The sequence below is a fragment of the Erpetoichthys calabaricus genome, chromosome 1, assembly GCF_900747795.2.
Source record: "Erpetoichthys calabaricus chromosome 1, fErpCal1.3, whole genome shotgun sequence".
Taxonomy (NCBI): Eukaryota; Metazoa; Chordata; class Cladistia; order Polypteriformes; family Polypteridae; genus Erpetoichthys; species Erpetoichthys calabaricus.
Genome location: NC_041394.2, coordinates 29,849,689 through 29,862,770, shown reverse-complemented (window position 1 = coordinate 29,862,770; position 13,082 = coordinate 29,849,689). Strand labels below are relative to the sequence as shown.

The 13,082-nt window shown below is 38.4% G+C and overlaps 1 protein-coding gene across 3 annotated transcripts in view; it reads right to left on the bottom strand.

Moving 5' to 3' along the window:
• Positions 1–3,693: 3,693 nt before the first annotated feature.
• Positions 3,694–13,082, bottom strand: part of LOC114648118 (cytochrome P450 2B19-like) — a 52,623-nt gene continuing 43,234 nt past the window's right edge. The window contains exons 4-9 of one of the 3 annotated variants that reach the window (XM_028796949.2): positions 11,438–11,598; positions 11,176–11,352; positions 9,854–9,995; positions 9,498–9,685; positions 5,936–6,077; positions 3,694–4,177 (exon numbers count right to left, since the gene is read on the bottom strand). In XM_028796949.2, the coding sequence (XP_028652782.2) occupies positions 3,996–4,177; positions 5,936–6,077; positions 9,498–9,685; positions 9,854–9,995; positions 11,176–11,352; positions 11,438–11,598 (992 nt within the window). In that variant the 3' untranslated portion in view covers positions 3,694–3,995. The remainder of the gene's footprint in view (positions 4,178–5,935; positions 6,078–9,497; positions 9,686–9,853; positions 9,996–11,175; positions 11,353–11,437; positions 11,599–13,082) is intronic. The other 2 variants (XM_051918862.1, XM_051918865.1) reach the window with 2 other exon arrangements.

Sequence of the window (13,082 nt, the reverse complement as noted above, 5' to 3'; positions counted from 1 at the left end):
AGACAGGGGGGTGTATGACTGCAGTATTAACTCAACAACAAGGAGATAGACAAAGACCGGTCGCATACTATTTTAAAATAAATAAATAAAAACTGGATCCAGTGGCCGCTACAATCCCGGCCTGTTTGAAAGCAGCTGCTGTAACAATAGAGACCATATTAGCATGCTCAAATATTGTGCTCATGAGTCTATTAACTGTTAAGGCACCACAAGCTGTACATTCCATCTTAGTACAGACAAGAACATCTCATTTGACAGGTGCGCTTGCGATAGTGAAGTATCAAGCTCACAAGGGGAAAACAAATCCAGTGAGTGAAGGAAATGCGCAAGCAGACATGTGGGCAAAGAAAGCCACCCGGGATTCTACTTCACCATTAACCTCTTTATTTTTTATAACAGAAGGAGGAATAAGAGTCACCAGAAGATGCAGTTTTATTTTCACAAACTGTAGCAACGGGAAAGGAAATAAAGACGTGGCAGTAAGAGGGATCAGAAAAAAGATCCTAAAGGAATTTGGATCCATCCATTAACTAAACATCCTTTTTTCCCCCAAATGTTTTCTTTCTAGGTATTGCAAAGGCTGCGCATGGTTTGGTCCACCCTTCAGAAGACGCAATGATGGCATAGGTGCAACAATCCTGTCACGCCCGAGGTTTTTCTAACTTTGCTGATCAGTTCTGTAAGAAGTGTACACTATGTCAAAAATGTAATATAGGAAAAGGCTTGCAGGTAAATCCGGCTGTAACACCAAATGCCGGAGGGCCCTTTGAACATCTGCAGATAGATTTTTTTTAACTAACTCAGTCTCATGGGTAGAAAACTCCACTAGAAACAGGAGAAGTACTTTATGTGGATGGTTGTTCCTTGCGGTTGGACGACGGGACACTCTCCACTAGTTATGCAGTTGTCAAAGGAGACCACTTACTTGAAGCAAATCGAATCTCTTCTAGTTTAAGCACACAAGCAGCTGAGCTAATAGCTCTCACCCGAGCTTGCCAGTTGTCCGAAGGGAAGGTCATAACCATTTATACAGATTCCAGATATGCCTTTGGAGTCTGCCATGACCATGGGGCATTATGGAAATTAAGGGGATTTAGAACCAGTACTGGTAAGCCCATACAACATCAGAAATTAGTGGAATCCCTTCTCGAAGCTGTAACAAAACCATTACACCTGGCAATAGTTAAATGCCAAGCCCATACTGGGAAACAAGACCCAGTCAGTCTCGGAAACAAACTGGCTGATCACTTTGCTAAACAGGCTGCCTATAATAACACACCAGTCTCTTTATTGCAACAGAAGGAGGTCAAAAACCCTGATAATCAAATTATTTCTTTACAGAGCGCTGCCACTGATCGAGAAAGGATAAAGTGGTCCAGAGAAGGATCCCTCTCTGCTGGGGTTTGGACCCATAAGCAAACTAACTAACCTTTCCTTCCAAAAGCTTGTTTTCCAGGAATGGCAAAAATTGCACATGGCCTGGATCATGCAGGAAAAGACGCTATGACTCAGGATGTCGAGCGACATTGGGAAACCACAGGGTTCTCTGCATATGCTGAACAATTCTGCTGACAGTGTGCCCTATGTCAAAGGTATAATATAGGCAAAGGTACTCAGGTAAGTCCCGCCGTTACCCCGAAACCAGTGGGCCCGTTTGAGCATCTCCAAATGGACTTCATTGAACTAACGCCGTCCAAAGGATATCGATATTGCCTCGTTATTGTCGATGTGTTCTCCCAGTGGGTAGAGGCTTTCCCCTCTAAACATGCTGATGCAAAAACTGTGGCTAAAGCTTTAAAAAAAGAAATTATTCCAAGATGGGGAGTACCACAGAAACTGCAGACTGATAACGGTACAATTTTGTGAATTCCGTAATAAATGAGCTGACTACTTGGCTCCAGATACATGTACATCATTACTGCAAATACCACCCCCAGAGTGGAGGTATTGTAGAAAGGTGCAATGGCACCCTAAAGTCAAAATTGGCAAAAATTTGTGAGCAGACAAACTTAACCTGGCCAGACGCTCTACCCCTGGCCTTGATGGGGTTGAGAGGAAGGACACATCGGCAGTTGGGACTGTCGCCATTTGAAATTTTAACTGGACGTCCCATACCCGTTGGCATGGTTATCGGAAATGTCACTTTGCATACTGTGGACAATGATCTTCTCTCCAGTATTACAGGTCTCCGAGCATCCCTGAAGGAAGTCCACGAACAGGTTAACAAGGCTTGGCGGACCGGTCCCCCACCGACAGAGTTCCAGATCCCCTTGGAACCTGGATACTGGTCAGAGACATCCAAAGGAAACATTGGCATCAACCTCGCTGGAGGGGACCATTCCAGGTGCTGTTATCTACACCTCATGCCGTTAAAGTCGAAGGACTTCCTGCTTGGATCCACATCTCACATTGCAAAAGATGGCAGTCTTAGTCCTGTTATTAATAACTTTTTCTGTCCCCTCGAATACGAGACAACAAACTCATGGGGACCTTCCCACACTAACTTTCCAAGTTGGGAAAACCGCCTCATTCCAGATTGACTTTTGTGTCGTCGCTCCTTGTGGAACCGGCAGACATGAACAATGAACTAAGCCTGAAAAATATGTGTGTGTGACTGCTGCCTCATCCCCTGTATTCGCGGCCTCCTTCAGAGACTTATTGACACTTCTCTCACAAAAGCCTATTTTCTCCATGCCCACAATTCCCAGGACCCCGATTACAACCCTTTGCTTCCGGAACCTTCACCTCCTTTAGAATATGATGATGCTGCACCCGATGACTGGATCTGATTATTTTAATGTGCACATTTTATGTGCAAAGGGGGGAACTAAGAACACAGAAAAAACATTATTAACTGTAATGTTTATAAGTATCCATCTATCCATCCATTATCCAACCTACTATATCATAACTGCAGGGTTGCGGGGGTCTGCTGGAGCCAATCCCAGCCAACACAAGGCAGGAAGCAGACCCCGGGCAGAGAGCCAGCCCACCACAGATGATTGATTATAAGTATTTAACTCACAAAATACCAATGACTGAATTTTGTATTAATCATGCTGCAGAGAACTATATGATTTTATAATTCTATATGATTTTATCAGCATTTAGGTAGGAAATGAATTATGTTTATACACAGAATATGAGACTGATTTAATTTTTCTATGTGAAAGTGCTAACCTCTTGATATTAACAGAACACCCTGTGATATTATAATTCAATGTGATCTTTCTTTACTCTTGTTTTGTATTATAAGAGAACAAGTTACTTATGAATTAATAAATAAGAATTATTAATCTAATCAAACAAATATAATCTAATGAAGATATTAAAATTAAAAGAATGTAATCTCTTTATAACTAATGCAATGAACTTTAAGAAAACTGCTTAAAATGGGTTTGTACTAAGACAGGCACATTCTTTAGATAATGTAGGTGCCTGGTACTGCTGTTTGTTTTTCTGTACTCCTATGTCATAAATTTAAGATGTCCCCTAATCTATGGATGACCTCAAAATGAACTGTTATGTTTTTTTTTCTGTTCTCTCTTTAGCTAAATGAACAAGCTAGGTGATAAAAGGGGAAACACTTTTTTCTTTTGCAGTCTGCCCACATTCTCCAACAGGGCAGTCTCACAGTTTTTTTACTCACCAAGAATAAAGAACAAAAGAATAAAGAAATTGTTTTTTATTAAAAATTGGTTTTAGACTCCCGTTGTTGATTTCGACTTCAGCGCTCACACTAGTAACCTACAATTCAGATCACCACCACAATCACTAAAAATGATGAATTATCAATGTAAACAAATTCTTCTTTGTCTAAAGAATGTGAATCTAATTGTTAAAACAGATTTTCGCTTTACACTTGTACTAAGCCTCTCATCTAGTTGATTCAAATACAATTTTCATACCATGACCTGGCATTTTAAGAAAACACCTTTAATGCTGTATAGAACAAGGGAATATAAAGTTATGATTTGTTCACTTCAGTGTCTTTGTTAACGGGGACTGACCAGTATCTTATAATGCTGGGGAACCTTTATAAAAGAACTTGCACATGGAAGAAGACTGAGATTTGCAGGATCAACAGTGGCCATCACAGATAAATTCTGCAATAAGGTGCTGAGGAACAGGAAAAACTCCATCTGTGCCAGGCCCTCACCCAAACAGACTCGCTTTCCTGAAAATGCATAAACCAAAAAAACAAAAATGATTTAATAACTCAAGGCTCTTGCTAGATCACATGCAAAATGTAGCAGAACTGCAGTTTGTGTTAATGGTAGCAAAGAAAGATTTGACATTGTAGAGTTCTGAGGTACACAGGTACACACTCCATACACACCTTACCTGCCTCAGATTTGGGCAAGCCCACAGTAACAAAGCACAGGTATGATTTTTCTTTAATAATCCTTATTGATTTGGAGCTTGGACAGATGAGACAGTATAGGAGTCAGGTTGAGAAGTTTGTTTCTTGGTGCAGAAAGAATTGTCTGCAACTAAACATCATCAAAACCAAGGAACTGGTTATTGGAATTTGCTGCATCTAGGAGCCTCAATGTCCGGTCACAATTCAAGGAGTGGATATAGTGGTAGTATACAATGAGAGGATACTATATAAGAAAGGCCAGAGCAGGCTCATTTTCCTTAGGACACTGTGTTCCTTTAATTTCGGTAGTGATATCCTTCACATCTTCTACAACTCTGTGATGGCCAGTGTGCTTTCCTATGCTGTGGTGTTCTGGGCCAGTAACATCACTAATAAAAAAAGGGCAGGCTTAGTTATGGGATGCACTCTTAATCCCCTGGAGTAAAGGAGAGAATTAAAACAAAACTGAAGTCCATTATGAACAATGCTGCACATCCTCATCACACACTAACACTGAGGACTTCCAGCCCACAAATTATTTAGGAGAAGTTTGTTGAGAAATCCTACTGGAGGCTTCTCCATACCCACTTCAAAATGCCTGCATAATGCCTCATTGTAACAGTGACTGCCATGTTAGAAGTTTTCTTTCTTATTAGTCATTCTGGTGTGTGTGTTCAGTTTGTATATATGAATGTGTGTGTGTGTGTGTGTGTGTGTGCAAATAAATGGAGTCCTAAACAAGGACCCCTGCTATAAAACAAACAAACAGTTTAAGTCTTAACCTGTTAAAAAAGGACTGCTTGGCAGGCCAAAGGGCAAGGACACCATGAATAGTAGAGGACACCATAAATGGTAGAATTACCTACTTCCTGCAGGAAATATCCAAAACACTTTGCTGTGCTGTGTAGACTGATATTACTGTCTGTAAAGAATGCAAACACGACACCCAGGTCTTGTTAATGTAAAATTTACCGAAGCATTTTAGTTTACTTGAAACAAATGAATATACTGTAATATAAAGGGTAGCATGGTTGTGCAGTGGTAGTGCTGCTACCTTGCAGTAAGGACACCAAGGTCCATGTCCTGGGTCCTGCCAGCATGGAGTTTTCATATTTTCCCCTTGTCCTCATGGGTTTCTTCCCACTGTCCAAAGACATGCAGGTTAGGTGAACTGGCAATGCTAAACTGGCTCTAGTGTGTGTGTGTGTGTGTGTGTGTTCACCTTGTAATGGACTGGCATCCTCTTCAGGGTTTGCTCCTGTCTTGCGCCCTATGATAGCAGGGATAGGCTCCAGCACCCAACTAAAAATGTCTCTGGTCTGGATAAAGCGGGTTGGAAAATGTTATGAGAAATTAATATACAATTGTGCAAGTTGTTACAAAAATTCTGGTACACCCAAAGTGTGTCATGATTAGGAGGGCTTAAAAATATCCAGACAATATTGTACCTCTGTTCAGGACTCTATTTATTGTAGTCAGTTTCATAAACATACTAACGTGAAACTGGTGAAGGAAAGCATACAAGTCACAGAGCTGAAGTCCTCAAAGAAAACACACAAAACATGAATTTACCTGTGGAAAATGGAAGGAAAGCAGGATTAATTTTAAAGCATCCATTATCATCCAGAAAGTGTCCAGGATCAAAGGAATAAGGTGATTTAAAATGTCTCTTGTCATGCAGGACTGAGTGCAGCAATGGCATCACCATGGTACCCTGCATTTAAAAAAAATGGCTTGTCATAAGCTTTGTTTCAGGAAGAATTAGAAGCTATAAAAGAATAAAATGCTTCTTGAGATATGGTTTACTTTATCCAGCCCATCTACCTGCATGACAACATCTCCAAACATTAATAAAAATTACAGATTCGGGGAGGAACTACACACTACACATTTTCTGATAATATAACTATTCCTCATTTAACTTTTCAAGACAGAAATCCCCAAAAGGCAGTGGGAGTTAAAGTCGGATGTTAATTCACAGGTGAAGAGTCGTGTTTTTCTTTCTTTTAATAACACAAAACTGCATTTTTGCATAAATTAGCATTAATATTGCACTGGGGAAACAACTTAAATCCAAAGAATCAACATGGCAGTTAGAGGACAGGCTGGTCAAACACAACATAGTTCTTCTCAAATTTGTGGGATTTCAGAGAGCAAGGTATAAAATGAAGCAGTCAGCTTTGATCCAGGTTTATTGAAAAACTATAATGGATGCAGCATACTGGACATTCCTTTCAAAACACAAAGCTCTTTCTTGACTCATGTTTCATTTTTGTTGACATTATCAAAGACTATGCGATAGTACATTGATCGGATTATCCAGTGAGATAAACTGCTTACCTTGAATAATATAGCTTCTTAGTGGAAGCAGGACATGCCCTGTGGTCCAGCTAAAGTCTAATAAAGCTGTTTTCCATTTTGCAGAGGCTTTACACAAAGGTCTCATCTTTGAAGAAAGACTTTGCTTTACTCAATGTATGTAAGTGTTGCAAGGACAAAACATGGATACACACATTGGCTGCATGTTAGGTTTTTAAATAAGGCTTTACTTTACCTAGTCAACAAATGAGGACCTTTTTGAAATCTATAGATGTCTTAGCATATCCTAGTTAAATAATTAATTGTAATCCAATCAGGACTTTCCTGTGGGAGTCTCAATTACAAGCAAATTCTACAGAAATGTAACATTTTTTTTAGGGACAGCTTTAATGAGTTAAGCGTTGAGTGCAGATGTTGACCCATGTGCCAGGCAAAAGCAACAGAAAAGGACTCATCCCTACCCAGCAATTCTGAAACAACCTTCATGTTTTTTGTCTGCTTAGAAAAGAACATGAGAGATGATGAATGAGAGAAAAATAGAAAGGATGTCTTTCTCATAAAGCAGGCTATGCATGTTTAGTTTTTGACTCTTTTCTGATGTGTCCCTGAAAACCTTGGCAAAATGTCAGTTCATATTTCCTGTCCCATGTTAATTAGCACATGCAATGCAAATACTGATGAAATATTGATCATCTTGAGGACTCAGACAGCATTTCTGCAATATATAAAAACAATTTGAAGTCCCTCCCTTTCAAAGATCCCAGAGTACAGTGAGAAAAGGATCTCTCACTCAACATTTCAGAAAAGGAGTGGAAAGCAGCAATGCACAGAATTCACTCGAGCTCCATATGCGCAAAGCATACAATTATTTAACTTAAAATTATATACAGTAATCCCTCACTTATCGCGGGAGATAGGTTCCAAGGCCGACCGCGATAACTGAATTTCCGCGAAGTAGAGACACCATATTTATTTAATTATTTAACGTTTATTTGGACGTTTTTAAACCCTCCCTGCATTGTTTACAACCCACCCTTTACTCTATTAATAACAGGGACAACTGCTAAGCAATATGAAATCGGTAGATAAGTTTACACTTACTGTATAGCGAAGTACACGTAGCTATATATGACGTGATGAATATGCTGCGCAGTAAAAATGATGACGATAAAAGTGATGATCCCCTGAATGCAGTATAAAGAGCACGTTAATGTTGAATGAGTGAGATGAGATGAGACTTCCTGGTTAATGCAGCACTGCGTCGATGAGCCAATCAGCAGCACACAGGAACTTAACTGCGTGCTCTGATTGGGTAGCTTCTCAGCCATCCGCCAATAGCATCTCTTGTATGAAATCAACTGGGCAAACCAACTGAGGAAGCAACTATCAGAAGTAAAAAGACTAATTGTCCGCAGAAACCCGCGAAGAAGCGAAAAATCTGCGTTATATATTTAGATATGCTTACATATAAAATCCGCGAAGTCGTGAATCCGCGAAAAGTGAACCACGAAGTGGCGAGGGATTACTGTATCAAGCGTATCTGTCTCTTTTAAATTGTCCAAAACGTTTCCAGGGCAAGATCCAACCTGCGAACGCTGCAATCAAGTTCCAGCCTCATTATGCCATATGTTTTAGGCCTGCACCAAATTAACATCATTCTGGACCAAAATCTTTAAATGCCTATCAGACAGCCTTGGCGTAACAATCCATCCTAACCCATTAACAGCTGTGTTTGGTGGGCTCACAGAGGGGCTTAATGTGGAGAAGGACAAACAAACTGTAATTGCCTTTACTTCGCTATTGGCACGTAGACTTATCTTGTTCAACTGGAATAATTCTAACTAACCTCTTTTAAGTCAGTGGGTAACCAATGTTATATACTATCTAGTTGAAAAAGTTTGAAAAAATCAAATTCTCACTTAGAGGATCGGTACAAAACTTTTTCAAAACTTGGCATGATCTGATCAATAACATTTTAGAATAAGCATTTCAATTGAGGAAGCAGATTCTCTCCCCTCTTCTTTTATTCATTTATTTATTTACATATTTTTACTATTATTAAAGTTTTACTCTACTGACCTAGCTCTCTATCTCATGGGTAGGGGTTGATTTGTTTCAAAACAGTTTTGTCAAACTTGAGTTGCTTGTATGGAATATTATTTGATGTTAATAAAATTAATAAAATGTTAAATAAATAAATAGCACATGCAAGTAACTGTACTCGGTATATGTGACAATAATGACCTTGTAAACCTAACAGAATTCCATGAAAGTGCTTTGACACACTTTACCAGCAATTATTTACAGGGTATGCTCCAAAAGATGTGCAGGATGGAAAATATGCACAAGATAAGCTTAATATTGATATCAATGCTATTTCCTCTCACCATGTTTTAAACACTTTTTATTTCATGTGCTAGCAAATAACTGTTGTCTGATTAATTGGAAAAACATGTAAATCAAAGTCCATTTACTTTATATAGAAGTTAAATAGTTGAGCTGGGTAGCGTTTGAGTATCTTGTCAAGATCAAGTCAAGTTAATTCAGATGATCAACTTGTTTGATTATAACACTGGCTCTCTTCCAATCCAAGTTAGGTGCTTTATCCTCAACGGAAAGTCACTACATAGATTAATATGCCCACAGATGCAAATTTAATCTGTTTTATGATGGATGTGTTGGAATGGGAAATGAAGATATATATTTTAAGAATTTAATTTTCCCAATATTTCCTTATTTTTTAAGGAAGTCATGGGACAAGACAAAGCTGTCAGGTCAGTCTTTGTTAACGTTCACAGTAGAAAAAGTGGCTCACCTCTGGGATCACATAGCCTCTGAAGTGGGTGTCTTCAGTGGTCGCATGTGGGACACACATTGGGACCAGATCACCCAACCGCTGGATTTCATGCATAACTGCACACGTATAAGGCATCTTCCTTCTGTCCACCATGGTAGGTGAACGCTGATGGCCAATTACCTCGTCAATCTCTTTTTGAACTTTCTCTAATTAAATCAAGAAACAAATTCTAACAGATGATCCAACTCTTTACCAGCAACGTGAATAATATGGTATAATAAAAAAGGCAAACTCATAAAACATCAGGATACGTGATTATTAATGAACTCACGTGAATATTTAGAAGTTTATGAATGAAGACTTAATTGACTTACCTTGGATGTGTGGATATTTAATTAAAATCAGCAATGCAAATTGCAGTGTGGTGCTGGTGGTCTCTGTAGCAGCCAGAAAGAGATCCAAAAGGGACTGCAACAGGTTAGAGTAGTGAAACGGTGTCTCAGGATTATTAATTTCCTTAAGAAAATGGAAATGTTAGTTAAGAAGGAGCATTTCAAAACTTTCAAAACAGGTGTCCTACTGTAACCCTGAAAAATTTGTAAATGATAATTAAATTAGTAACCCCAATGGACTTTTCTTAGCAGTGCTCCTCTTTTGCAATTGAAAAACTTTAACACAGAAGAGCAGTGGAACCTTCATGCTAAGATGAAAACTCAGATACACATCTACATTACCTTAACTGCTTTGGATTTGTTATTCCACAAAATTTGAGTTTCATCAGCAAATAAGCAAAACTAAAACACCAGGTATCTTCTAAAATAAAGAAAAGATCCTGACAAGTTTTCAACTTACATTACGTGTACCTATCTTAATTTATGAACCATCTTAGCTTGACATTGTGCACAGTGATATTAGGCTTGTGTGCAGCTTTCATGAAGCTCCCAATCCATAGTTCTTGTGCTGAGGTAGTTTGGAACTGAGGTATGTGTACCTGCTCTGTGTATTTATGTGGTATATCTACCACTTTGTGGCTAAGTTGCTCTTGCTCATAGATGCTTCCATTACACAGTAATAGCACTTACAGTTGACCAAGACAGAGCTACAGTAGCTGGCAGACATTTCACGTACTTACTTGTGGCCTTTTATGAAATTGCCACGTTTATGATCCATTCTACTGTCAATGTTTGTCAATAGAGATTTCATGGCTATGTGTTTGATTTTATGCACCTATTAATGTTGGTTCTGGCAGAAACTCCTTAACTCAATTTTGAGGGTGTCCACATATATTTGGCCATATAGTGTATATTCCTTAAAAATTAAGAGAATCCTTAAACATCACAGTTTCAAGCATCAATCTGTCCAGTTAATGTAAGCGATCGTGAATCAACTTCATCTGCTTTGTGTAAATGAAAGTGACAGCAGGTGCACTAGAGAGGCAACAGCAAGACACCCCCAAAAAGGGAATGGTTTAGCAAGTGGTGGCTACAGACAGTTGCTCTCATTCTATTCATTACCGATTCTTCTCTTCTTTTTGGTTTTGCTGATGTCTACAGCACTCATTTACTAGATATTCTACTCAATTTCTGCATTTCAGACCCAACCAAATGAGGAAATTTGAACTACTTAATATCTGCAAAAACTGGAGAGGTGCTTCAGATGCATATGGCATCGATTTATCAAATTTCAGATCATTCACCTGCTTCATTTTGATGAGGAACATGTCAATATAATCTCGAGGGCTGTCAGCACACAGTGTCTCTCTGTGTTCCTCAACAACTTTAGCAAGGAATTGCATAAATTCAGCACGTAGGTCCAAAGTAGTCTTGAGGGGTCCAGGCACAAAACTGATGAGTTTTGGAAAAATGTTGTACATCTTAAGACAAAAAGAAAAAAAATAATAAATGTGACAAAAGGAATGGAACAGTTTTAGGCTAAAAGTGAAAAATTTATACCGGTACCTGCACAAAAGTGCGGCTGAACAGATATGTAAATTGGTTAACGATATCCAGTAAGTGAGCAAAATCTGCATCATTGTATTCAAAGCGTTTTCCAAACATGATGGAGCAGATAACATTTGACACAGCTGGAGTCAGAAAAACGGTGGGATCGCAGGGTGAACCTACAGAAATAAAGCTAGGGTAGATAAAGTAGAAAAGTGAAATAGCCATATATTTAAGTCACTAAAAGGAAAAAAAATGATATATGTTACAAATAGGATATAATGTCAAATTCAGAATTTTGAGATTAGGTTGCATTTTCAAATAAAAAGAGGGCAAAATGCAAACTGAATAATACACACCAAAAACTAGAACGCTCGCACATTGAATATGTGACTGATATGAAGGTAGCAGGTATACATACTTACTGATCCAATAGAACTCTCAATTAATGGAATAGATTTTTCTTATTTTTTAACTCACAGGTAACATTTCAGTTTGGTTCAATAGCACCCTTTAGAGACCACAATTGATGTGTTTAGTATTGAATTGATATGAAGGTGCTGGAAATGCAGTTGTACTTGATTACTTATCTAGTAAAATCGTGACATAAAGCAATATATAAGTAGGAGAGGTCAGAAATAACCATTAAGAAATAACTCTTAAATTTGTAATTGGCTTACTTTAGAAATTTGCTTTAAAGTTACAATGAAAAATGTGGTTACTTGGATAGAAACGTTTTGATATGTACGCTGAATGGTTAATGCTTGCTTCCATCTATGTTTTCAAACAACAAACTGTCTTCTGTTATTGGCACCTATGAACACTTTCTAATTAGATTTCAAAAGTCACTTGGATATTCACTCTACTGAATACTTTTGACGAAAACTTTGAATTATTCCTACCTCAGTTTGAAAAAGTCTGACTAACAATTATGGTATTATGGTAAACATCTTAGGGCCAAAATCAAACATTTTTATTTTTCTTGGCAGCTATATTTCAAGAAGTAATCTGTCAACCAATAATGTAATGAAGAAAAATAATCAAAGATTCATTGCATCCTTAAAGCCTCCTAGGTACAGCGCATACTTAGTGCCTGCTCACGCTGAGAAGCTCATTAGTTCTTTGATAACAAGGAATGCCAAAATATAATTTGTCACATAAATAGGCAAAGCTGCTGCAAGCAATGAATTTGAGTTTTTAGCAAAAAATAATCGGTGACCTCACCTAGATGAAAGAATAATCCTTGAGAATGTTTCATGACATTTGCTTGTATTGTGTCCAAATTGCTAAAGAAAAGCAGAAGTGAGCAGTTCTGTCATTGCCAGTGACAATAGAGGGTAGTATGCCACAATATTGTGTGTGGAGCCCCTAACCAAGTCACTAATTTGTCACCAATATATATTCAGGATGTTGTAGGACAAGGTTAAACATGCCTGACTTCTTCCATTTTATTAGGTGACAGCAAAAGAGCCTTTCTTATCTATGTAAATAAAATCATAAACAATTTGTTTGTTCATCAATCATGCAAAAAAAGACTGAACTCACCAAATGTTGCATGTGTGTGATCATTGACACAACTTATAACACAGGGTATATGGCATATCGAGGAGTGGGGTTGTAATGGAGAGGGGTCAACCCAAAAATTAGTGTTGACAGAGACTAC